Source organism: Mirounga angustirostris, unplaced genomic scaffold, assembly GCF_029215605.1.
Source record: "Mirounga angustirostris isolate CCGP_5_RB_7025 unplaced genomic scaffold, mMirAng1.0.hap1 SCAF_5, whole genome shotgun sequence".
In the NCBI taxonomy this organism is placed as follows: Eukaryota; Metazoa; Chordata; class Mammalia; order Carnivora; family Phocidae; genus Mirounga; species Mirounga angustirostris.
Window position 1 is genome coordinate 93,713,618 of NW_026991713.1, and position 27,191 is coordinate 93,740,808.

The following is a 27,191-nucleotide window of genomic DNA, read 5'->3' on the forward strand; positions in this document are numbered from 1 at the left end:
GCAGTTTGTAGTCTTATTATACTTATATATATTTTTAAGATTTTATTTACTTATTTGACAGAGAGAGAAAGAGCAAGAGAGCACAAGCAGGGGTAGCAGCAAAGGGAGAGGGAGAAGCAGGCTCCCCGCTGAGCGAGGAACCTGACGTGGGGTTCGATACCAGAACCCTGGGGTCATGACCCGAGCCCAAGGCTGACAGATGCTTAACCCACTGAGCCACCCAGGTGCCCCTTATTATACTTATATTTTAAGAACTAAAACACAGGGCTTTTTCTCTTCTTGGCTCTTTATTAAAAATCAAATTGAGGTTCTTAATTATTATAATTTAATTGAAATATAAAACAAAAAGATGTGTCAATATAAATTTTTAAAGATGTATATGCAATAGTTTTAAAAAAGGGAATTGGCTTTTGATATCTGTGATATTAGGAAAACCCCATCCAGGTCACAGACATCAGACCGTACTATGTTCCCACCCTTCTCTGACACAGTCAGAAGCCCCTCAGTTAAATGGGTTGCTCCCTCCCCCGACAGAAAAAGGGAATTGTTCAGTATTTCACACCTAACTTTTAGGAAAAAGGCTTGGGGTTGATTAGAGATTAAGATCTTCAATTTACATCTCAGTGACTTTTTACTGGTGGATAACCATAAGGCAAGAAAGATGTGTAGGATAGAAAAATAAGTATTGCAAATTTATGTGATCAGGCTTGGATTCCATTTACCCTTGCAAAAGCTAAAAACAATCACATGGGAACCACTATTTGGACAAAGATTCAAAATTATTCTACAGAACTCAGCACCATCAAGAGAAGAACACAAATATGTTCCCCTCTAAAGTCTGATGATACACATGAGGAAGCTGTCATATGACACTTTAAGCTCTGAATTAAAACATATAGATATATAGATATCTAGAAAGAACTAAGTTCCAGAAAAGTAAAATGAAGATGGGACTTCCAATTTACTATGCCTTACAAAGAACTTAAATGACATTGATATAGGTCATTTGATGCAAATTATTTTATTTGAATTTCTGCAAAGAAAATTTACAAGAATATATGCATAAATTGTTCAATTTAATATTGAACATATGCATTAAATTACAACAGTCCTGAAATTTTTTACCTTGATGCATTGTTATTACAGATATAGGTGCACAAATTTCACCAATTTTAAAACATTATTTCAAATATATGAAAATTGTATCACAAGACTTGATTTGAAACATTTTACAGATCCCAGAAGTAGATAATTAGCAATAATATAAGAGGTAAAGTTATTCTCCTCATTGATCTTGCAATCTTAATGAATGTTAAGTAGTAAGTATAAGGACTTTTTCTCTTATACTACTGAATCTTCACCACCCACCCCTTCCACTCCAAGAAACACTAAATAACTTTTTGTTTACATATAAAACGATATTTATCGTCACAGGGTTCATCCAAAACACTTTGTCTTGCGTTATACATTACACATTTCTCCGGACTTAATTTTTGAACTAATAGCAATCTGTAATGAAAAATAAAATGTTAACATATGAGAAAAGGAAACGAGAATATCTAGGGATTGTGTTTTTTAATTAAATGATAGAATTTTTTAAAGCACTTGAATGAGATATTAATATATTGAGTCAATTGATTTTTATTCAAGAGCCATGTTTTCACAATTTCAGAGCACAGTATTACAAAACCTCAGCTATTGCCCCAATAATCAACAGCATTAAGGCCAAGAATTTTGTGTTTTTGCTGTTGTTATTAATGGTTTTGATATATGGTATACCTCTATTTTGTTTAAAAATGTACTGGATAATCTAGCCTGGGAAAAGAAATCCAAGCATAAGATTCGTCATTGTCTGATGCTGCACGTCCAATGTTTATGAATGAAAATGAGAATTAAAGATTACAAATATACAGAAAATAACCTCAGAATATTTGAAACATGGGAGTATACTGAAAAATAACAGGCTCAAGAAGAGTAAAAAAAATAATAAATATGTTATTTTCCCTGGAGAGCTTCTGTGAAGGTAAGCATCTGTATATGCACATACTCATCCAAGTGCTTATACAAAGCAAAAAAAAAAAAAAATCAAAAGCTGTTTAATGGTCACAAGTACACTAACTTCATGTCAGTTGAGCATAAATTTGGATAATCTAGATGGAACTAAAATTGTTAGATCTCCTTTCTTTTCTGTATTTTCATGCCTTAGACAGGTTATCCTAGCTACAGTGCTCCCAAATGTTACAGTCTCTGGTGAGATCTATAGATAAACTCATAAAAGAGTAAAAAGAGGGGCACCTGGGTGGCTCAGTCGTTAAGCGTCTGCCCTCGGCTCGGGTCATGATCCCAGGGGCCTGGAATCGAGCCCCGCATCGGGCTCCCTGCTCCACGGGAAGCCTGCTTCTCCCTCTCCCTCTGCTGCTCCCCCTGCTTGTGCTCTCCCTCCCTCTCTCTCTCTCTCTCTCTGTCAAATAAATAAAATCTTAAAAAAAAAACAAACTCAACTAAAAAGACCTTAAAAAAAAAAAAAAAGAAAGAAAGAACTAAAAGGAAACTTGGCTGCCAGAAACTTACAGATCTTGGGAGACACTGGAGCCATCTTCCCACAACCAGGCATCACATTCTTTATGGTAAGAGAGTCCAATCCAGTAAAAATATTTACTGGAGCTCATAAAATACTGATTGAAAACAAAGACAAACACATTAATCAAACTTGAATCTATTCTGGGAATAATGTACTTTGAAGAAAGTGTCAGCATCAGATTTAGCTTTTTAATCATACAAACTGAAATAATTTTTAATGTCCAGTTTAGAAAGTATAGTCACATGCCTCATATTTCTTCCTTTTCTTCCTTATGTTATTTATTCCCTAATTTCCACAAATATTCATTTAAGATATAGAAATAAATGCCACAAAATATCACTTCTTAAAGGAATAAGACATTAGAGGGAAGTAAGAGTTTTCATGGAACACCTCCTCCAAAGAAGATTAAATCAAATTTGATCCCACATCAACAGTATCTTGAGGATATATTTCATAGATATAGTCTACTTAACTTATACTCAGGACAGGTTCTTCATGCAGCTATAGAAATTTTTCACTTTTTCTTAAATTGGGTAATTTTTTGATCATACTCTCCGTACTTATCACACATTATATCCCAGAGTGATGACAAAAGATATAATTACAAAAGAAATTATAAATTTAATTAATGAACTAAAAATTATGAAGTTATTTTATTAGTCTTTGAATAAAAATAATGGCCTATTATTCGTTCTTTGAATTACCTCTAAAATGTTCCTTGTGCTTTATCTGGAATGTAACTTGATTTTTATTCCTATAATATAAATCTTTGAGAAATTTTATGTAGGTTTTATAATGATTGTTTCAAGATATAGCAAATTAGTAAGTCATTAGTTCAAATAATAACAATCCACTTACTATAATTAAAGACAAACAAAGTATTCAGCTTACTTAGGTAGCATATTTTCCTAGGTCAAAGAAAAGGTAGGAAAACAGAATTAAATACATGCCAATTTATCTCCGTTTTCAATCTGAAGTAGACTGGAATTCTGAGAAACACAGAAATCACGACTCTCTTTCCAGGTTTTTAATTCACCAGAAAAGAAGTAGCAGTTGCAGTGGTACCCAATCCACCCTTTTGGGCAAGAACAACAGTTAGAGCCTAAGAGAGAAAAAAAAAAACCAACACATGACTTATGACATTCAATTTTTTCAATGCTATTTACTCATTCAAAAATCATTTGTTATTTCTTCACTATTTTCCACAAATATTCTTTGAGAATCTACTACACATACTATAGTTCAGGGGCTATTAATGTGAACAAGTCAGACATAACCCTTTTTCCTAATAGAGGTTATAGTCGAGATATAGAGTCAGAACTATATAATTTCCAATCATTTATCTATTATATTTAATGATAATTTTGGTAAGTATACACAAGAATAAGTCAGTATGTTAAACCATAGGGTAGCAGAGTATAAATTGGAGGGTGGCTAAAGAACCTTTTTGAGGAAGTGACCCCAAATTGAGCTCTGTTGTGTAAATAGGAATAAACTAGATTAAAGAGATATTTAAAGGGAAATATTTTAGCATATTTCCCGAGTCAGAAAAGAATATAGCACAAATTGGAGAATTCTGATGTTTGGATATTTTATTTACAAAATAGAGATAAATAAAACAATTAGCTTGAAGTCTAATACTACAGTTTACCAGTGATGGGTCTTGAACATTTACTATCCTCAGTGATAAAAGTCAAGACACATGGTAGGCACTCAAATCTTTGTCAAGTGAATGGTTCTGAAGTGTAGGGTGGAATGGTGGTTACTAGGAGCTGGAGAGTGGGGTAAATGAAGAGATGTTGGTCAAAGGGGACAAACTTCCAGTTAGAAGGTGAATAAGTTCTGGGGATCTAATGCACACAGTTATGATTATAGTTAGCAATACTGTAATATACACTGCAAGTTGCTAAAAAAGTAGATCTTGAATGCTCTCACCATAAAAAAAGAAATGGTAATCATGTGACATGATAGAGGTATTAGTAAATGTTATGGTAGTAATCATATTGCAACATATAAGTGTATCAAATCAACCTGTTGATTACTTTAAACTTACACAGCATTATATGTCAATAATATCTCAATACGGATGGAAAAAATGCAAAGGGGAAAAAGATAAATAAATATGATCACAGAAGATGGCGAGACAATTTGGAGACCATTTGCAAAAAATACCTTAAAAATTGGACTTTGAGCTGGCTTTCACTGGATAAGTAGGGTGTAAAATAACAGAAATCTGTGCACTATATTCTGAGACATGCAAAAAGCAGAAGCAAAGGTAAAGAGATATAAAAGTATGAGCTATGAGCAAACCAGCAGGTAATTAGGATTAACCATAGTATTTACTGTAACTTATATTTGTGATTTAAACATGAGCACTCATATAGGAAAAAAATGTCATTTCAGGCTAATATTTTCCTTATGACTTAAATATGTAAATGATCCATGTTCAATGTAATTTAATGCTTTTTACATTAGAGAATAATGAAATGTTACTATCCTACAATTGGTAGGTAAACTTTCATTACTAAGTGTACTATTCCATTATGCTCTGTGTGAGAAAACCAAGAAACTGTCTATTTCATCCTTTACCAACACTAAGGTTTTCCAAAGTATGGAACCTACCTTTCTGGAGTTCTGTGATTGCATCTGGAGACAATGTTGGCTGAATACTGTGTTTAGGATATACTGTAAGAAATGATTAAAAATTTACTTCATTAGATACAAGCTTATGAAATAATAAAATACTACACATTAATAAAATGAAACCTTTGCATTAAATGGTTTCACCACAGTTATGGTCTTTATACAAACTTGCCTAGAAAAACTTACAATCTTTCAACAAAATTCCCATAGTAGCCATCAAAAAAAGGCAGATTACTCCTAAGATCCCAGAAATCAAATTCCATGAAGTGGTCTGAGAAGCTGTAGTGAAAGAGAGATACAGTGGTTATTTAAAGAACAAAGGCAGGAGCTGAAGATCTTAAAAGCAACATGGTGAGAGAGAATCTAAAACATTCTTTGATTTGATAACCCAATCATCTTGCCAATGAAACACTGGAAAATGAAAATATTCCAATCAGAACTCACCCCAATACCCAAATTTTTATGTGGTGTAATTTATTCATTACTGAGATTATCTATAACTTTTCTCCTTTACAAGTCCTGTCCCCGTAAAGTGGACTTACCATTTATTTCTTAATTCCACAAAGAAGCTTAGGGATCTGGAGTAAGAAGACATCAGCAGGCATCAGGTTGTGTTTTATGGGCTTACGTAACAGGTATTTATTTTCTCAACAAGAATCACAAGATAATATGATTCCCATTAAGTAGATAAGAAAACTTAAGGTCACTACATCAAAAACTAATGATGTATGGTGACTAACATAACAAAATAAAATAAAATTTTAAAAAAAGAAAACTTAAGGTCCATTAATAATGTTATTTTCTCCAGATACCAAAGCTAGTAAGTATCCAAGTCAGAAATCAAATGAAAGTTTGTCTACCCAGAGTCTTTTACTTAGCAAATTCTGCCATTGGCACAATAGTATACTTGGAAATGTGCCCTTCTAGTCATCTTAGTGCATTCTCTACCTAAGAAATATCTGGCTGCTTGTAGTTTTGTAGAGGTTTTTTTTATAGGGAAGATAAGACATAGGAGCACTCCGGACCTGGTGTGATGTATGGGTAATACCTTGGGGACCTGAATTCATTTCACAGCACATTAAATTATGATATATAAGCAACCATTTTTTACAAGAACATTATGCTTTTTCATACCAAAAATTACTGCTTATTGGCATTTACCCTAAAATAATTTAATGTTAGGAGATTTGGCATTAACATTAGCATACTCCCAAAGAGTCACTAACAGCCCAATGTGTCAAACTATTAATCTAGGTGATTTGGGGTGTCACAGCACAAATAGTAAATTTTTAAAAAACACTTGTAAGCATTGTCACTAATACTTGGCATTCTCTATTTACTTTGGTGCTAACATTATGTGGCTCATAATTTAACCTGGTAAACTCAGTTTACATTCAGAGTTTAGAGCTATCCCCGTCAGAAGCCACTCTTTAAACCTGCTGGAAAATCTTCACAAAATCTTTTCTAAGTTACAGATAATCAGAAGTGGAAAGTGCTGATACATAGAAAGCCTAAAAATGTCTACTTTTTCCTATAAAACACTGCCCTGAAATTAGCCATATCCCTGAGATGCCTTTTCTGTTTCATTTCATTTTTTTAAATTTTATAACTCGGGCCTCACATACCTGCCATGAGAAAGGATCCAGTATCGATGCCGACAAGGCACAATGTGTGCTTAACCAAGAAGGATGGTGTTGTGTTGGTTCACAGAGCTGAGCCGGAAGCTAAACAATCCAGAAGTCACGCAGAAAGAAATTTAAAAGAAAAAAAGAGAAAAATTATTTATTTGAACAATGTTCTTGAATCTTCTATTGGTGAATGTATCATATGAACAAGAAGCAGTAAAGTCTCTAGCTTCTAAAATGTTCCAGGAACCACAACACAGGAAATTACCACAGTACATGTATAATGCAAACCCTCTGACTATCATAAAAGAAAATGAGTGGGATTTTTTTTTTTAATATGTGAATATCAAAGTCATCTTAAAACATCATTTGGAAAACAGGACATGTATGGTTTTCATCCTTTGAGTTTACTGGGAATCTAGGTAGATTTTTTTTATCCTGTTAAATTGTTATCCTGGGGGCACCTGGGTGGCTCAGTCATTAAGCATCTGCCTTCGGCTCAGGTCATGATTCCAGGGTCCTGGGATCGAGCCCCACATCGGGCTCCCTGCTCCGCGGGAAGCCTGCTTCTCCCTCTCCCACTCCCCCTGCTTGTGTTCCCTCTCTCACTGTGTGTCTCTCTGTCAAATAAATAAAATCTTAAAAAAAAAGAAAATTGTTATCCTGCTTCCTTTGTTTTCTTGTCTCAAATTTCACACCCTGAGGCTCTACCTTGAGGGCAATTTTACAAAACTGCCTTGGTGTTACCTGAGGTTAAACTCAAAAAAAGACTTCAGAAGAGCACCAGAACTACCTGACACTTAACAAATTATGGGAGAAAGTGGAGCCATTCTCCCAAAACCAAGTACTAAGTGAATGTCTGACCTAAGATGGTAGGGAGTTCATAAAGCCCTGGTTAGAAACACAGTGGAACATATAAAATAAATCCCAGTCCCTGCAGGCCCAATTACACAAAGAGTCACAGATTTATCTTTGCCTATGCAAATCTGGGCACATTGCATTTTGAGTAAAGTAAATGAATGCCATCAGACTCCGCTATTTAACCTCATGTCCAACATGATTTTCTCTTATAATAAGCAAGTAATCACATGACTCATTTCTCTCCCTCTTCCTCTCCCTCTCTTTTTGCCCATTCACTTATGGTTTATAAATCACCACCAAACTGTACTCATCTTAGGAGACATCAGAACATAAATGTCTTAAGCAACACTTTCTTCCTAAGTAATTAGATGTCCCCTCTTGGGACATTTGAATTTAATGAAACTTTGTGAATAAAGCATGTGCGTATGTCTATAGTTTATTTTTTAAAATTTTATTATGTTATGTTAATCACCATACATTACACCATTAGTTTTTTTTTACCACAATTTTTTTTATTATGGTATGTTAATCACCATAAATTACATCATTAGTTTTTGATGTAGTTCCATGATTCATTGTTTGCATATAACACCCAGTGCTCCATTCAGTACGTGTCCTCTTTAATACCCATCACCAGATTAACCCATCCCCCCACACCCTTCCCCTCTAGAACCCTCAGTTTGTTTCTCAGAGTCCATAGTCTCTCATGGTTCGTCTCCACCTCCGATTTCCCCCCCTTCATTTTTCCCTTCTTGCTATCTTCTTTTTTTTTTTATAGTTTCTAAAGTCAGCAAAAGTTTTAAATGCAGCCATAGCAAGAACTTTTTTTTCTTAAAAGGATGGACTAGTTTTTATGTTCATACCTCTAATATGGCTCCACATCTTATTTCAGAGATGCAAAAAAGCCCCATTATTTTAAAACAAATGGTATAAATGAGTTAAAATTGTTATGATTCAAAACAAGTTTAATTGGTTGTTGAATAAAACAATGGATAAAATGAAATTCTACTTTATTTTAAAGCCACATGTTAGAATTATGATTACCTATTTTATCTCCAATCACCTAAAGTATGAAACATGAACCTAATCACTTTATTTAAATGAAACATCACCTGGTAAGAATATGTATTTTTATTCATAATTAAAACAATTTATTTTCATAGGAACACAGGTGTCTGTACTTTAATATTTCATAATGGTCTATTTTTATTCATTGTAAATTTTCATAAGAGTTTCTTAACCTTTTCCCAGAAACCTGAATTTTATGCTCTTCACATAATTTGGTAAGGCACCTTATGTCAGTTTTATAATAATTATTTTAAGGTACAAGGAACAACCAGATAATTTGTTCAAATGTTCATTCAATAACCTAACAATCAAATCAAAAACATTCAGCTTAATCTTGAAGTGTTTTTCAATGTCACCCAAAGGAAAATGTGTGACACTCAGTTTGAGAAAATATTGATTCATCTCTACTCTCTAACTGAAATACCCTAAAACTCTAAAATATAACAATACACCAATTCAATCAATCCTCAAGCACAGGAGACCCCAGCTCTCTCTCATTTGTGCTTCATTACAAAGGAGGTAGCCCTTGAATCTATTCCCAATCCACTCTGGAACAGAACAGAGAAACAGAGGAGGGAGAGATGACTTCAGAAAGAAAAAGGACTCATATTAAAATTGAAATTTGAGCATGAGCTTGTAGGATAAATTGGACTTGGAAATACAGAACTGTGGTTACAGTGAGAGTAGATAACAGACATGCCTCAAACCAATACCTAAATAAGATGGAAAAAATTCAACACACATATTTTCTTCCCATCTTTTTAAATAAAATATACATTTTGAAAAGTTATAAAAGCAAAAATTCTAACGAATTATCAAAGACAAGACCTGCAACTACCACCCCCATCAAGAAATAGAACATTTCCAGCACCCCCAAGATCTTTCCTCACTTAAACTAGTACTACTACTCTCTTTCTCCTTCCGGATATCACCACCATCTTGACTCCAAAACTATCTTAACCTCAAATGCAAACCATAATTTAGTTTTGCCCATTTCTTAAATTTATATAACTAGAACAACATAAAATAAACTCTTCTGTTTCTAGCTTATTTTCCTCACATTCTTGAGAGAGTCATCCAAGGATCCCTCTCCATCTTGTTGAAACTGACTAGGCCATGTGCAAATTACTGTGGCTAGTGGATAAGACACATTGGTTTGAATCAGTTGGGGTCTAATTTGGACACTGGAGTGGGGTCAACTTTACTCAAAACAAAATGAATAGTAATGATCATCTAAAGGAAATCTAAAGCACTAAATTTCTAGAAAGATGAACTTTGGGAAATTGTTGACCCCTTTCAATAATTTTTAGTTTTTGTTTGTTTGTTTGTTTTATTTCCTTTATTTTTTTCTTAAAATAGGTCTTTATGAATGAGTCTACCACTGATCAACATGTAAAACTTTATTTTGAAGCACAGAAAAAGAGTGAACTTCTTATTGTGTACCAATTATAATCAATTCAAGTCCAGATTCATCAAGAAACAGTGTTATAAAGATGAGCAATGACTTCCATGAGCTTTGATTTGAAAACATTTAGCACATCCACCATCTCTGAATTTACTATTTTTTTTAAGTAGGCTCTACACCCAGTGTGGGGCTCGAACTCATGACCCTGAGATCAAGACCTGGGCTGAGATCAAGAGTCAGGTGCTTAACCTACTGAGCCACCCAGGTGCCATGAATTTACTATTTCTGAGGTGGAATGAATATTTTGTTAAAGAATATAACAGGGCGCCTGGGTGGCTCAGTTGCTTAAGCGACTGCCTTCGGCTCAGGTCATGATCCTGGAGTCCCGGGATCGAGTCCCGCATCGGGCTACCTGCTCAGCAGGGAGTCTGCTTCTCCCTCTCCCGCTCCCCCCTCTTGTGCTCTTTCTCTCTCTCTCACTCTCTCTCTCAAATAAATAAATAAAATCTTAAAAAAAAAAAAGAATATAACAGAATTTGACTTTAGAGAGAGGATAGTGTAGTTGAGACATAAGAAAGTAAAAAGAAGATAGCTAGTGCTAATACCAAGAGAATGCACTATCTTCTGTTAACCTCTTTTTTTTTTCACTTTTTATATTGCAATGCTTATAGATTGATGTAAAGTGCAAAATTAATAAGTACAGGTAGTTCCCTGGTACCCTTCATTCAGTTTTCCCCATGGTAATATCTTACACAATTAGAGTATAATATCAAATCCATGACATTGACATTCATACAATCCATAAACTATTCAGATTTCACCAGCTTTATATGCACTTATTTGCTTGAGTGTGTGTGTATGTGTATAGTTTTATGCAGTTTTGTCTTGTGTATAAATTTGTGTAACCACTATCATATAATCTCTGTTTTTATATTTTAGAAAGTAATTACCACCATTTATTTTGTTACTCTGAAGTTTGATTGTTAAAGAAAAGACAAAGTAAATGACTGGAACTTTTCCTTTGTTTACCAATTTTCATTTTAATAAGTTGATTTAGTGGGGGAAAAATTTAACATTTATTGAGCAAATATCACATGTCTATTCTACTGTTTAATTGAATGTCTCATTAAGTGTATGAGTACACATTTACCAGTATCAGTACATTTAATTCTAGTAAAATATTTGAGCACTCTACTGTTTCATTGATGTAGAAATTTGTTAATACATCAGAAATTCTGTTTTATCCAATACTTTCTTTAATGTAAAGATTATACAAGTAAACATAGCAATAAGAAATCATTTAAATTTTTCCCACCTTTGAATATTCTTGTCCCAGAGTTAAAGATCCTGACATCACTTTAAATTGAGTAACCAGATTCTTATTGGTCATTCAGTTCCACCAATAGAGCTTTCCTAAGAGTTGACCAGAATTGTTTCTTACAGGATCTTGCTCTGGCCTTCTCTAAGGAGTTGAGATGATCATTTTGTAGCTCCATCAAGTGAGGAAATATTTGCCATTAGTAGAAATGCTGATTTTTCAGTTCTTATTCAATACCTTGTTTTAATTTGATCTCGGGTTTTTTACCCAATATCTGTGCAATTATATTATGGGTTTTAGATACTGCACTGTTGTTTTGACAAGTAGGGTATCATTTTACAGTTGTGATTTAAATGACCATTTAAATCCAATCATGGATATTAACCAAAGATGTTAAACAAGAATGTTTCCCTTTTTTCCCATGAAATTAAAAGTACCAGGAAACTCCTACCCATCAAAAGAAGTAGAAAAACAAGCAACAAAACCAAAGAAACAATCAACTCTGCATCTGGCTCAGGAAGAGCTTATTCAGATTCAGATGAAAGAAAAAATAATAATGTGAAGGTTTGGGGTATATTTAGATTTTTCTCAGCACTTGAACCTCCCTAATAGCTGTTTTATAAAGTAAGATGTCTACACGGGAAAAGAAGCATTCAAAATAATGTCCTAATCGGTAACATAGATTTTGGATAAAACATTGGCAATCTCTGATTATTAAGGGCAGAGAGGGGTTTATAAAACCAGAATGGGGGAAAAAAAACGTACAATTTGTTTCAAAATTTCTTAATCGCAGCCTTTAAAGCATATGTCTTCTAATTACTAAGTCCCATCGCAGGAGACTTCGGTAGAGTGTAAGACCTCATGTAAGAGTCGCAAAGACCTTGTTGGCTGCAGCTGTGGCTTGTCAGTCCCCATGTAGATGGAAACAGTTTGTCTGCGGTGAGCTGGTGGTGGGTCTTTAGGTTCTCACTCTGAAATAACACCCCAAAGTGACACATTGTTTACTTCCTAAAGTCTAAAACTGAAGTATTTTTACTAAATATCTGTGGAACGGCACAGAGCCTCTTTCTTGACTTTAGACAAAAATACATGCATGATAAAACTCTATGATCAGTATCTCTTGATGAAACTTGAGCATAAAGAAAAAATAGGGGAAGTAAAAGAATTCCCTAAGAATAGTAAGACACATAAGTACCAAACAGGAGGTTACTCAGATCAGTAAAAGCCTATCAGTCTGGAAAACTCACCTTTTAGTTTTCATACTGATCTCTTGTCCAGTGAAGATCAATTAACCTATACATTTCCAAAATCCAGTAGCGTGAACTAAATTTGAAGGAAAAGAGGCATATAAAGGATTATTCTTTTTTTCTTAAAGATTTTATTTATTCATTTGAGACACAGAGATACAGAGAGAGAGAGAGAGCATGAGCAGGGAGAGAGGCAGAGGGAGAGGGAGAAGCAGGCTCCCTGCTGAGCCAGGAGCCCGATGTGGGGCTCGATCCCAGGACCCTGGGATCATGACCTGAGCCGAAGGCAGACACTTAACCATCTGAGCCACCCAGGCGCCCCATAAAGGATTATTCTTAAAAATGTTATAATGTGTCTCTAATTCTTTAGTAGAGAAGTAGTCTTTTATTTATTTATTTGTGATTTTATCAAGTTATACAAAAACAAATATATCGTTTAGGTGGTACATAGATTTGGCAAGAAAAGGAGAGAAAGAAGGAAAGGAGAGAAGAAAGAAAAAAGAAAGAAGAAAGAGAGAGAGAAAGAAAGAAAGAAAGAAAGAAAGAAAGAAAGAAAGAAAGAAAGAAAGAAAAAGAAGAAAAAAGAAAGAAAAGAAAAAAGAAGGAAGGAGAAAAGGAAAGAGGGAAGGAAAGAAAAAAGTTACGAGGGTGGCACAGAAACTATTAACAGAAGCTATTAGACTCAGTTTCCAACATTTCTAACGTTCTAGTTTTTCCATTTGTATCATTTTTCTCATTCTGTAATAACGCCAATGATAATGATACCTTACACTTTATTTTCCTTTAAATTCACACAATTTTCATAATATATTATAATTTTCATATCTAATAATTATCTTTAAAGCAGTTAAATATTTTTCAGTTTACTATATGCCAGGCTTTGTGGTAGATCTTTTGCATAATTTACTTTATTTAGCATTATTTCTTAAGTTATATAGTTGAAAACACAGAGGATTATCAAGGGAAGTATGCTTTAAGTCAACTAGCTAGCAACAGCTGAGCCGAGACTCACTAAGCTTTTTCTACCTCTAATAGATCAAAATATAGAGAGTCACTTTTCATAACTGTAAGATGATGTATATTATTTGTCCTTCATTGTCCTAGTAATTTTGAATCTTCAATTTTTAGATACATAAATAACCATAGATGTATTGGATGCATATTTTCCAAATAATAATAACATATATCTGTATATATCTATAAATATATAAATATTTAATGTTTAAGGGCACCTGGGTGGTTTGGTCGGTTAAATGTCTGCCTTCAGCTCAAGTCATGATCCCAAGGTCCTGGGATTTAGCCCCGCATTTGACTCCCTGCTCAGTGGGGAGTCAGCTTCTCCCTCTCCCTCTGTCCCTTCCCCCACCCCTGTCTGTGCTCTCTTTCTCTCAAATAAATAAATTAAATGTTTTAAAAAATATATTTAGTGTTTAATAATACACATAATATTTAATAAATTATAAATATGTAAATATATGCATGCACACATACTAGACTATGTACCATTTATTTTTATGAAGATAAAACCTAGATTTCAACAGATCATTAAACTAGATTGTCACCAAAATTTTGTATAACCTCTAATAGCTTTCAGTTATATGCTTTGCTTCCTGGTTTGCCTGTTTTCATTCTTTCTGTCTTCTAAAAAATATAACATATTTTTTAATCTGTCTATATACACTAATATCTATTTGTGAATTTAATGATACTTTCAGATATAAAATAATTCACTTTAAGAGGATATTGGTACCAAAGTGGATGCTTCTTTTTAAAATTTTTTAGGTTTGTTTGCAGTTAGACTTCATAGGAAAAAAAAAAAAAGATTTTACCCTGCTCCCTCTTTCTATTCTGTGTGTGTGTGTGTGTGTGTGTGTGTGTGTGTGTGTGGTGGGAGAGGTGATAAATCTTTCACCAGAAAGATATAAGTGCAAAGTAAACATTATAACTTGTCAGTAGCAATTAAATATATTTACTATTCACTGTATGTGAATATCATGTTTACAATGTTCCAGGCAGACACTAACAGGTAGAATGATGAGAATAAATGTTATCTCTAATTTTAAGATCTCTGCCTAGTGAAAAGTTTAGAAAATTGTAACTCAATTTTTTAGTAACATAAGAAGGGTGCATCCAACATGCTATGAGATAATAGAGTTAGGTCTGGTAAGTCAGCTTCATGACATGAAGTAGAAAATATAAATTGTCTCAGTTGAGATAAACCTTCTTTGTCAGTGATAAAGACTTTGTTTTTATTTTCCTGTAACCTTAAGATAATCAAAAATTTTTATATTACATATACTACATTTTACAATTTACTTGTTTAACATGAATTTTTCCCGGTTATAGTCACCTTCAGATTGCTGGAAATTAAAAAAAAGGAACAGAAATAGCCTGTATCCTGATTACTTTCTCCCAAGTCATTTAAATGCAGTTGATACTCTTAGTCTTTGCAGTGACTGGCATGAGAAGAAAGTGAGTGTTGAGTGTTGTTATTCCACTATGAACACTGTAAGAATGTTGATCAATAGGCTGAGGTATCCCAGAAGAGTATCATATCTTGGCTATTTGCCTTGTTGTATCATTAAAGTGAAATACTAAGTGTTTTGAAATTGCCATTAGTTAAATCTGAATGAGTTTCATTCTTCCTCTTCAACAGTAAATAGAGAACAGAATCACATTTTCTATTATATGAGAATTATAAATTTTTATGGCTAGAGTAGGAAGAACTTTGATGAAAAAGTAAATTGATACCTGAATATGTTAAAGCCAATATTTTGAAAAAAATACTATTTTAAAGATAGTTCATATTGAAATTATTAAGATTTTCCCCAACTCTTATGTTAACAAGCATCAATACTTCCTTTGAAGATATTTCAAGCTAAACTCAATGTCTTTACTTAAGGAATATTCCTGGGTAGCTGCTAAGTGCCAGACACTCTTTTGGATGCTTTGAATACAATAACCCACAAAAGAAAAAACAATCTGTGTTTTGTGGTATTTTAACTCTATTACAGGAATCTAGCAATAAGACCACACATATGTAAAAAGAGTTTATCAGATGGAGAAATATAAAACAAAGAAGGAGGACTTGAAAAGCTGGGACAGCTGTGAAGTGTGATGATAAAATTTTAAAGCAGATGATGAAGGAAAGCCTCACTGTGAAAAAGATAACTGAGCAGACAGGAAAGAGGTGAGTGAGTGAAGGGACACCTGGGTGGTTCAGTCAGTTAGGCAGCCAACTCTTGATCTCAGCTCAGGTCTTGATCAGGGTTGCAAGCTCAAGCCCCCATTGGGCTCCACACCTGAGTGTGAGCCTACTTGAAAAAAAAAAAAGAAAAATGAAAAAGAAAAGAGGTGAATGAGCAAACCATGCAGCAGGGGAAGGAGCACTGAATGCTTGTGGCCTCCACAGTTGCAGTGTAAGTACTCATTTGGCTCTTTTATTGACATTAGCCTGCAGCTGTTACTAGGAAATGTACAATCTAAGCCCAGAAGTGCTTCTCACTTAACCGAGTGAGCCACCCAGGTGCCCTGTTGATTCTTCCAACTGTTTCAATAGCTGAGATTTCAAGCAAATTTGTTATCTTGGATCTCTACTTTTTTTCAGTAGATCCCCTGCTTCATGATTTGTAGCCCCAAGTTATATTCCTAGAATCATCCTATCATTGACCATCCCATTCCACTGAATGCTCACCACTTTTCCCCCCAAAAGGAGATGACTCCCACTTCCAAAGTGGATGCAAAACACTTGTTCCACTTCCAAAAGACCATATATCAGAAAAGAGTAGTTTCTGTCCCATGTTGGGCACTAACAGTAATGAAACAGGACAAACACCACAAAGACACAAGATACAACTCAAGGAAACTCAGGGATAGTAGGATGTACATGGTGCAGAAGACTCTGCTCATACTATAGAGAGGCATGCTTGCCTGGGTACAATCAAAGCCACTGTAGATAGGGCTATGAGAAAGCAATCTTGATTTCATTCAGATTTATATGTTTATAAAGAGGTTGAAGATGTCAGGAAGAATTTTACCTAAGCTAGATTCACAACATCCTATGGTAGGCTAACACTCAGAAAAATACTTAATGCCAAGGGAATAAAAGTCAACAGTGAACAACATCTTTCACCACAGATACAAAAGATATGCATTTAAAAATTAGGGAAACACAACAAAAGGTTACAATAAAATGTTTGGGGTACCAAATTAGGATTTATTAGAGATTTCTTATCAGAGATCAATTTATGTCATTTTGAATATTTTTTAGCTCCAAATTTAACCTTTGATATATAAAAACACTGATTTGGTCCTTGAAAATTCCTGAAGGACTAAGGCAATAACTAGTTAATGAATTATTTATATGTTAAAATGTTAATTCTTAGGAGAAAAAGGAAATAATTAGAATTTTCCATGTTCAGGATCAAAATAAATTAATTAAACATATCTATATTCAGGAAGAAACAGTGAGGAAAATGCTAACGGGGGACTTAGAAGACAGAACTTCACAGTTGCACAACCAACCAGGACGTGATTCAGAACAAGCCACCTCTCAAGGTATCAACTGCAGCACTGCTAGAGTGCTTAGATCTAAATCAGCGATTTTCATACTTTTATCTTTTAGAGCAGAACTTTTATATAAATAAAATTTTAAGTTGAGATATAAACCAATAAAATACACAAAACCCAGAAGTATTATTACGGAAGCCAGGGCTACCCTCCCATTTAACTCTCCCCACACTTGCCTTGGAGGATCTAAGGTTGCTACTTTTAAAACTTATAAGCAACTTATTTAGATGATCAACATCCATTCTAACATTCAAAATCTATGATTTTTTATTGAAGTATAGTTAATGTACAATATTATATTAGTTTCAGGTGTACAATATAGTGATTCAACAATTCTATGCATTACTTAGTGCTCTTCATGGTAAGTGTACTCTTAATCCCCATCACCTATTTCACCCATCCCCCCCCCCCATCTCCCCACTGGCAACCACCAGTTCTCTATATTTAAGAATCTGTTCTTTTTGTTGTCTCTTTTTTTTTTCTTTGTTTGTTCTTTTTCTTTGTTTCTTAAATTCTACATGAGTGAAATTATATATTTATTTGTTTTAATACTCACAATTTAGTAGATCTGCTTAAACTATATTCCTATTTCTAGATTTTGCTTGATTTTTTTTTTTTCTGAACCAGACCAATACAGTGAAAATAAGTCCTTTTTGATTGAATTAAATTCTATAAAGAATCTGAACCCATAACATTGTAAACATCAGGCTTGGACTGTTTTACTATCTTTACATATCTGGCTCTTAATATCAATGGGCCACAGCAGACGTTCATGGTTAGTTTTCACATGTATTGACTCAAGACTAAATTGATAATTGATTAATATGTGTAGCAGATGGTTATAATGTGACCCCCAAATACTATCTTCTTGAATTCATGTCCTTGTGCCCTTCCCTTCCATTTTAAACCTGAACTGACCTCGTTACTTGCCTTGACCAATAGAATGTGGTGGACATGGTGTTTCTTTCTCAAGTTCTCTAACCAAGCTCTTAAGAGGCCCTGAATCTTTTTCTCTCTTGTGAAGAACTAAGTTACCAAGCAGTCTGGGTTATCATGCTGGCAAGGCCACATGGTGAGATGGGTCACAGAAGATGAATAGCCATGAAGGGAAAGAAGTCTTTGACAATAAAGACCAAGGAGAGACAGGCTTCAGCCTTGCAGCCATCTTAGCTGAAGGGCAAGACAGAATTAATGGAATCATGGAGGCTTCCGTCCCAATAGCAGCTCCATGAGTGAAGCCGGCCAACATTATATGGAACAGAAAGAAGAACTATCCCATCTGGGCGCTTCCCAGCCAACCCACAGAAACATGAGAAACAAAATATTTGTTGCTCTAAGCCATTAACCTTTGGTGTGGTTTGACACACAGCAATAGATAACCAAAACAGTATGAGATCCACAAGTAGTTTCAAAGGCTCTCTCAAAGAAAAAAGAACTTACCCATTTGAAATCTTTACATTGTCTTGTTCCACTATTTTCTCTAAGAGTTGTATGTCCTTTCATTCCTTCACATACATCATTTTTACATATGTTATCTAAAGCATTTCAAAGAAATCTATCACATCTTATCTAGTCAGGACACTTCAGTTTCATTTCAATTTTAATTAAAATTTTAATTTTAGTACATTCTTAGTTTCAGTCACATCACACATATAAAATATATTCAAAAAGTAACATTATTTGTACATTAAACCTAATAAAATGTTTAATTTAAAACAAGAATTATGGAGTAGTCATTATTTGGAATCAGTAACAGATCTGATTCATTAATCACAGATTTTCTTTAACTTACCTTCATATCTAAAGTGTCTTGTTGATTGTTAATCTCTATCTCCTCTGGTCCTGTCTTTAGCATTTTCCTTGTGCTGTATGATATTTCATCTTAATATGATCACTATTACATAGCTATTTTCTTCTTTTCATTTACAATTTTATTTCATTCTATTTCCCTTTATTTTTTTACAAATATAAATAATAAACTTTAAAATATAATCGAGGCATGCCTGGGATGCTCAATCGGTTTGAATGACTGACTCTTGATTTTGGCTCAGGTCATGATCTCAGGGTCCTGGGATGGAGCCCCAAATCAGGCTCCACACTTAGCAGGGAGTCTGCATGAGGATTGTCTCTCCCTCTCCCTCTGCCCCTCCCCCTGCTCATTCTCTAAAATAAATAAATAAATCTTTAAAAAAATAAAATATATTTGAATAAATTTTCTCTGAACTCTAATAGTAGATCTAATACTTGTTTAAAACTGTGTTAAAAAATTAACAATAATGAAAAGCATATTTCAGGATTACAAGTTATGTTTAAAATGGTAGCAGTTTTCTTTTGTTTTTTTTTAGATTTTATTTATTTGAGAGAGAGAGAGAGCACAAGTGGGGGGGAGGGGCAAGATGGGAGGGGGAGGAGCAGACTCCCTGCTGAGCAGGGAGCCCGACATAGGACTCATCCCAGAACCTTGGGATCATTACCTGAGCGGAAGACAGACGCTTAACCAACTGAGCTACCCAGGCATCCAGTAGCAGTTTTCTAACAATAAAATTTGACGTCCATTTTTTTTTAATGGAAAAGTAAAAGATGAATTTGGATGATTTTATATTGTAATTTTCTTTCCATCCCCTCCCTTTGTTGTTTTCAGATATCATTAAAACTAAAAGATAATTGAATGGCACATGATAATGTATCAAGACAGTTTGCATGGTTAATATCTACATTGTTCAAATAAAAGAATAAAAACATTTTTATGAGAACATGTTAGTTCTGACTGAGCCAACTAGAGTTTGAGATAAAAGATTTTTCTTCCCATTTGATCTGTTGTGTGAGTTTATAATTAATGAGTCTAAGCTATTTTTTTTCTCATTTTTCTCCTTAAATGAGATGCACTAATTACAGGTAAAATTCTGTATTCAAACTACTCACTGAATTGAATTGGCCTCAGCCAACATAGTGAATAAAACAGCATGAATAGGGGCACCTGGCTGGCTCGGTCTTTAAGCGTCTGGCTTAGGCTCAGGTCATGGTCCCAGGGTCCTGGGATCGAGCCCCACATTGGGCTCCCTGCTCTGCGGGAAGCCTGCTTCTCCCTCTCCCACTCCCCCTGCTTGTGTTCCCTCTCTCACTGAGTCTCTCTCTGTCAAATAAATAAATAAAATCTTTAAAAAAAGAAAACAGCATGAACAACAGAGCTTCATAGGCTTAGCATTGGAATATGAAAGATCTAGATTCAAAGCTAAGCTCTACCACTTTCTAGCTTGGTGAATTAAATAAATTACAACTACTCAGCCAGAATTTCATAATTTCTAAAATTATATGTTTAACTCATTGGTTTGGGGATGACTAAATAAAATGAGTGTAAATTACAGCGTACAAAATAATTATGCTGACCTACAAAAGATAAATGGTGTTTTATTAGTAGTAGCCAGATGAAAAGGACAAGATAAATGCAGATATCATACAGAAGACAAAATAGGAAGATCACTAATTCCTCTCTTTCATGGCAGAATGTGGAGTTCTGTAGTTGCTGATATCGCAAGGTTTCTGCATGTCAGATAAATAGTAAAGGTTATTCCCCACCTGCTGTCCATTTCCCTTTCTGCAACCACCAACAGTTGTCTGGACAACAAACAGTCCTGGAGTCATTCAAAGGAGATGTCACGCTGGATTTATGCTCATTGGTGTGAATACCATTTCTCATCACACCTTTGAAGTTGCAGGAAATACTGACAGTATAGGGGACATTAAGCTATATATAAGAAAAAAATAAGCAAGATTCTGAGCTGGTTCAGAGGGCAACAAGTACTACTCTGAGAATGGGAACTAGAGAATGAGGACAGAGGGGCAGGAGGGCGAGGAAAGCACACTTTGCTTTTGTCACTGAAATCACTGTTTAGATTTGGAACCAGTCTTTTTTCTGGACACCAGTAAAGTAATGAGGAAACTCAAGGACCTGGATAGGAGTTTAGTATCTCCCTCTCATTTGAATGAAAAGTGGCCCATTGATGTGCTTTTGATTTTTGGTGTTACTGATGTTTCCTCTAGATGGATTCAAACTTTATGAAAATAAATGTTTATTTTTTAAATAATAATGTCCATAACAAAGGTATAGAAAATTAAAAAACTGAAACAAGCTAGAATTAAACTTATTCTGATCATTTCCTGATAATACCCCTCCAATGGAGACTCGTATGATGTTACAGTCTGTTACTGACAATAGCTGGAGTTTGACAATATTCTATCAGTTTTAAAACTTCTAGAGTTGTAGACAAAACTTCCAAAACTTGAAGACAGTGAAAGGCATGGGCCTATTTTTATTTTTTTTTAAGATTTTTATTTATTTATTTGTCAGAGAGAGCACAAGCAGGGGGAGCAGCAGGCAGAGGGAGAAGCAGGCTCCCTGCTGAGCAAGGAGCCCAATATGGGACTCGATCCCAGGGTCCTGGGATCATGACCTGAGCCAAAGTTCCTGTCGTGATGCCTGGGTGGTTCAGTCAGTTAAGTGTCTGCCTTTGACTCAGGTCATGATCTCAGGGTCCTGGGATCAAGTCCCATATCAGGTTCCCTGCTCACCCGGGAGCCTGCTTCTCCCTCTCCTCCCTGCTCGTGCTCTCTCTCACTATCTCTCTTTCTCTCAAATTAATAAGTAAAACCTCAAAAAATAAAATAAAAAATAAAATAGCTCCTGTCTTGTCGTTACCTATCTCTGGTAGGCTTGACAGAAAAAAATAATATGAGAGTGGGGATTGTATCTCTTTGGTTTAGTTCTGTATCTACAGCTCCCAGAATCATGCCTAAACCACAGCAGATTTTTAAAAAATAACTATCTGTTTAATGAATGAATGTGTGAATATGGAAATGGAATCAGGTGATAAGTAGATGTATAAAAACTGAATGACACTTAAAAACCAGATGAAGTCTGAAGCAACACAACTGTCTCAGTACCATGGAAATTATGATATCAGTGGAATAAGCTAATGTGAACAAGGCACACAGAGAATCTGGAAAAATAACATATAGCTAAATGAGAAGACAATACAAAGGCAAAAAATATTTTTAAAAAAGAATGTTTAGAATTCAAAACCAATTTCTAATTGATCCCAATCAGATGATCACTTTTTTCCCTTCTTCAGCCTGTTAAACGTGAGGTGTCAAAAGTCAGTAGTTTCAAGTGTGTAAGTCTGGTTCTTTTTGTTAGGTCTGTAAACTTGAATGGGTTACAGAACCTCTTTGATATTTATTTCATCATCAGAAAAGGTAAAATGCAAGGAAGAGTTTATTAGAAATATATTGTAAGAATAGTTTAATGTATCAACATAAAGATAACTTATAAACACTTTTAACATCTAATAAGTGCTCAAAAACATTAGGATATATACATATATAATGTATATGTAATATATAATGTGCATATATTATGGACAGGGGCCATTAATTACATTCAGTTTGGAGATTAAAGTTTTTCAAGAAGGCTGTCTGGATTCAGATATGACTCTGGCTCTTCTGGTCAGACTTCATCAGCAGCTCAGTGCACATTATGTGTGTAAAAGTTGCACTTACTGTACAGAATATTTCTAACCACAGACTTGTTGCTGCTTGAAATAACATTTAATGCTTACACAGCCTTGACATGACTGTACCATCCTGGGGATGGTAAATGGGTATTGGGCAGAGGAAATAGCATGTCTGCTATTTTGTAACTACTATAAAAGATACTGGGAATCAAAGCAGTTTACCTGGTCGTGGAACAGAAGATAAAGTTTAAGGAAGAGATGGGGCTCCTTGGGTGGCTCAGTCGTTAAGCATCTGCCTCCGGCTCAGGTCATGATCCCGGGGTCCTGGGATCGAGTCCCACATCGGGCTCCCTGCTCCATGGAAAGTCTGCTTCTCCCTCTCCCACTCCCCCTGCTGGTGTTTCCTCTCTCGCTGTGTCTCTCTCTGTCAAATAAATAAATAAAATCTTTATAAAAAAAAAAAGTTTAAGGAGAAGACGAGGAGACCAAAAGTGAGGTTTGCAAGCCTGGATGTGGAGGTCATTATCACTTTAATGTCATTATCTGTGTCATTATCATGTGGGCAAACGTGACCACGGAAATGACACTAAATTCAGAATTATGACAGCATTTACCCACTAAGAGGGGAGGAAGTTAGAGGAAAGAGCCAAACACAGAGAAAAATAACATGAAGATCATAAATCATGGATTAGACTGTAAATACTGGAGTTATATTTTAGATGAGGTCTTCTTTTATCTGGACTTTTCTTCTGATAGAATGCTTACCAGTAGCATATTTTATAGATGGAAAAGGTAAATAAGTAAGGACACAAAAAAACTAACATTTAAGCTGCCATGGAGAAATAATATGGTTAAATAATACAATACAAAAGTTACTGGAGTACCTGTGTATATAAAAGTTTGTGAAAAGAATTGTTTTTCCCTGAGCTCCTCCTGAACTGTTATCATAACAACAGTGACTGGAACAGAAAGTTTTCAAAATAGACCGTCGATTTACGTGAGAGGAAAAAGAAGTCAGTATATGGCAAAAATCATTCCAGGAATACAAGTGAATCGGTCATGATTTTGCTGAGTATTTTAAAAAAGCAACCCATTCTTTACAATCGGTAGCAAGACACCATACTTAAATGTTAATTTTATCAAGAACACGATCTAAAGGTGAGAGCTTATTTTGTAAAGTCTTTTTGAAAATAAGAAAATGTTATTCGAATCCAGGTTAACATGCAACATCACTGTCATAGTGTACCAACAACACCAATATAGCCAAAAAATAAGAGAGATGGAGAGACAGAGACAGAGAAATCAAGCAGAATAGATCAGAGGTTGTTCTTGTATACAGTGGTTTCTCACCATTTCTTTAAAAGAGATAGAACTGAAAATTAAGTGATGTGCAAAATACAAATATAGCCCCTAGTCCTGTACCCAAAATCCCTGGAAAGAAATGTATTATGAGATTCACAATTTTGTCTTTTAAAATATAATCTGTGCATATTCATAAGTTAACAATACTAGTGGAATTTGGTGGTGGTTCACCCTATAACTAAGCACAACAGTATTTCCTTAGCAAAATATATAAAACCAAACTCATAATCGACTGAGTTCAGGTTTTGGAGCCAAACTAATAAAAATATTTTATCTTATAGATATTTGGTTTTTAGCATTACAGATAAGCAAGTGGGAAGTTGTATCTCCCAAGTCAGTATATGCATTAAAGTATACTCAATTCTTTCTTCAAAACCTTTTTTCCAAAATCCTTTCCCTTCTTATCAAGCCCTTCCATATGTAGTTTCATACTGATAATTTATCTGAGAAATCCTACCCACATGTTACAGTAAGGAGACTGACACAGATTGGATAAGATACATTTACTCTCTTTATAGAATATTGTGTTAACAAATCATATTTTTATTTGGATATGAGAAACATCTGTCCCCAGATATTGTGATTCTATGCCGTGGTCAATCTGGTTTCTTCCACAATCATTTTCCTCTTTGGTCTCCATGGCCTTTCCATGCTCTGCCCATAACTCAGCGTGCTGATTCCTGCAAAACACATTTCACAGTTTCCATGGCCAACCCGCTTTCAGTTAGGTTCAGTCAATGGGAGCAACTGGCTTGATATTTGGAAGGTGGGAAGAGGGGAGAAGCATGGTGTTTTTTCTTTCCTCTCTCTGCTTCAGGCTTTATCTCTTGCCAGGGCTGCACATACAATGTGGTCCTGCCACACAATTGCCTCTTCTTCCCAGCTCCCACCAGGAACCATCCACTGTCGTTCCAGTGAACCCTCCTCCTCCCTCAGTCCCTCCATCTCTAGGAACGGCACCAGCTTTCTGTTTTGATCATCTCCGTGCTGTCTTCTTTCTCCTGTTACCTTTTGGGCTTTCCAACTGCTTTATAAATATTTTTCTATATTAAATTCCCTCCATTTTCCTATAATAAGTTCCCTCTATTTAATGATCTTCCATAGGCTTTGTTTACCTCCTGGACCCTCACCAGTACACTATTTACTTTAAATAAGATCCAAACTATTTGCCACACCTTCACTTTCCTGGCTAGTCCTCTGATTTCCTTTCCTACCTCACTGACTGCTCCAGTCCCAGTGCCTTCTTAGTCTTCCTCAAACAAAGCATGATCTTAGAGTCTTTGGATTGTTTGTACGGTTCCGCCCCCAACTATTTTAGAGCCCTTCATTTGGGCCTACTCAAATGTCACCCCTTTAAGATGTGAACCTCTCTGACCACACCTTCTTAATTTGTGCCTTTATCATTCCATGTGATCTATAATATTTCCTGCGACAGATAAAGAGGCCAAAATTCCTTCACAGGACCAACAACTGAAACTCAAAATCTAAAGTGATTCACTATTTTAAATATATTCTTATATGTAAGTTTTATGTCAAGTGTATTTTTATTGAATGTCTCTATCTTTATAGGCACTTTATTTTATAGACAGTTCTATGACTAGGTAATACTGACAAATATTAGAGAGATCAGATAGTTTGATTTTAATAAATAGAATAAACAAAACAGGGACATTTAACCACCAGAAGAGTTGATTTTCAAACAGACAAGAATACCAGATACCCTAGGAAGATTGGAACCAAAAGAGATTTTAGATTATTGATATTTTTAACAGAATTTAGATAAAAAGGAGTATATTTCTGGGCTAATCAGTGTTACTCAGGGTTCCAAGATCCTGTTCATAAAAGCAAAACAATTAAAATAATTCAGATATTGCCTGTGTAAATTTAGGGTCAAGGTTTCTCTCAATTTCCTTTGAACTTGATATGTAGTTTTGTTCTTTACCTGCTTCCCTGGATCTCCAATAATATAAGTAATTCTCACATAGTTGCATCTTTCAGTTATTGTCAACCACAAGAACATGCCAGTTCAGCAATTCAAATGTCCAGTTCGGTACAATAACAAAATTATGGAATATAATGCAAATTTAAAATTTCTCTCCTTATAGCTTCAGCTGAACTCAGACCAGAAAAACAGCACAGAATAAGGGGTGTGTCTGACTTCTCTCTTTGTCCCACTGCAGTCTCAGGGAGTTCCTGGAGAAGTCCCCATGAAACTCTATACGTGCAGGTCCTATGACATGGGCCATTAACCTCCACTGGTTTGTGGTCTAGTTCCGATTCTTCCCTGGAACTGAAGACACCGTGTGTCCCATGAGACTAAACACCCAAAAGACTTTTATAAGGCTCATATCATGGTTGCAGCAGGGTTGAATGTATCCCGTGCCTCATGCAGCTCTCATGTCTTCCAGCATTTATTGGCTTATGGCTGAATCATTCCAATTTCTGCTTCCATGATGACATTGCCTTCCCTTTTGTACTCAAATCTCCCTCTGCCTCCCTCTTCTGCAAATACTTGTGATTACATTTCATGCCCACCTGGAAAATCCAACATACTCACGCCATCTCAAGATTCTTAACTTCATCACTTCTGCAAAGTACCTTTGCCACAGAAGGTAATATTGACGGTTTCCAGTGATTGTGATGTGGATATTTTGGGGGCCATTATTCAGACTACCGTATAACCCAAGATGCCCCAGGTTCAGTTTTGCCCCCACCTGGGCCCTTTTCAGCCCACAGGAAACACTCGGACAGTTTATCCCGGTATTGCAGACATGCCATTGTGTTCTCAAGGGAACTTTCACTACTCTGTCACATAGGCTACTTCAGTGGGCATGATGCTAATATCTTTTATTCATAATGTCACACCCACATCCATATTCCGTAATTCTTTGCTGCATTCTATGCTCCTGGATGCTGAACTGGTAACAACTGCATCACTCAGCCCTCCCCCGCTTTGGCTTCTGGCTAGTTTCAGCCACTGGGAGACATTGACAAGAAAGGTG

General features: G+C 35.2%; 2 protein-coding genes across 7 annotated transcripts in view; both read right to left on the reverse strand.

The window, feature by feature from the left end:
* Positions 1-298: 298 nt before the first annotated feature.
* KLRD1 (killer cell lectin like receptor D1) lies at positions 299-23,106 on the reverse strand. 6 transcript variants are annotated; one of them, XM_064591579.1, is made up of 9 exons: positions 23,050-23,106; positions 12,749-12,824; positions 6,850-6,948; positions 5,767-5,802; positions 5,411-5,503; positions 5,204-5,266; positions 3,532-3,683; positions 2,572-2,675; positions 299-1,509 (listed from the first exon to the last, which is right to left on the reverse strand). In XM_064591579.1, the coding sequence occupies exons 5-9, from the start codon at positions 5,439-5,441 to the stop codon at positions 1,389-1,391; spliced, it is 471 nt and encodes a 156-aa protein (XP_064447649.1). In that variant the 5' UTR covers positions 5,442-5,503; positions 5,767-5,802; positions 6,850-6,948; positions 12,749-12,824; positions 23,050-23,106; the 3' UTR covers positions 299-1,388. The 6 variants fall into 6 exon arrangements, with proteins under 6 accessions (XP_064447649.1, XP_045729825.1, XP_054363151.1 ...); XM_045873869.3 differs by lacking the exon at positions 5,767-5,802; XM_054507176.2 differs by lacking the exons at positions 5,767-5,802; positions 23,050-23,106 and adding an exon at positions 18,758-19,459.
* A 1,603-nt stretch (positions 23,107-24,709) lies between these two features.
* The window catches only part of GABARAPL1 (GABA type A receptor associated protein like 1), a 57,454-nt gene continuing 54,972 nt past the window's right edge, over positions 24,710-27,191 (reverse strand). The window contains exon 6 of the mRNA XM_064591569.1: positions 24,710-24,869. Within this exon, the coding sequence (XP_064447639.1) occupies positions 24,725-24,869 (145 nt within the window). The 3' untranslated portion in view covers positions 24,710-24,724. The remainder of the gene's footprint in view (positions 24,870-27,191) is intronic.

Excerpts from the sequence above, each read along its gene's own strand:
- KLRD1 (XM_064591577.1), bottom strand. Across the intron at positions 5,267-5,410 it reads GGGAATTTTGTTGAAAGATT|TATATCCTAAACACAGTATT; the intron begins GTAAGTTTTTCT and ends CATTTCTTACAG. Across the intron at positions 3,684-5,203 it reads AATCACAGAACTCCAGAAAG|GCTCTAACTGTTGTTCTTGC; the intron begins GTAGGTTCCATA and ends TTTCTCTCTTAG.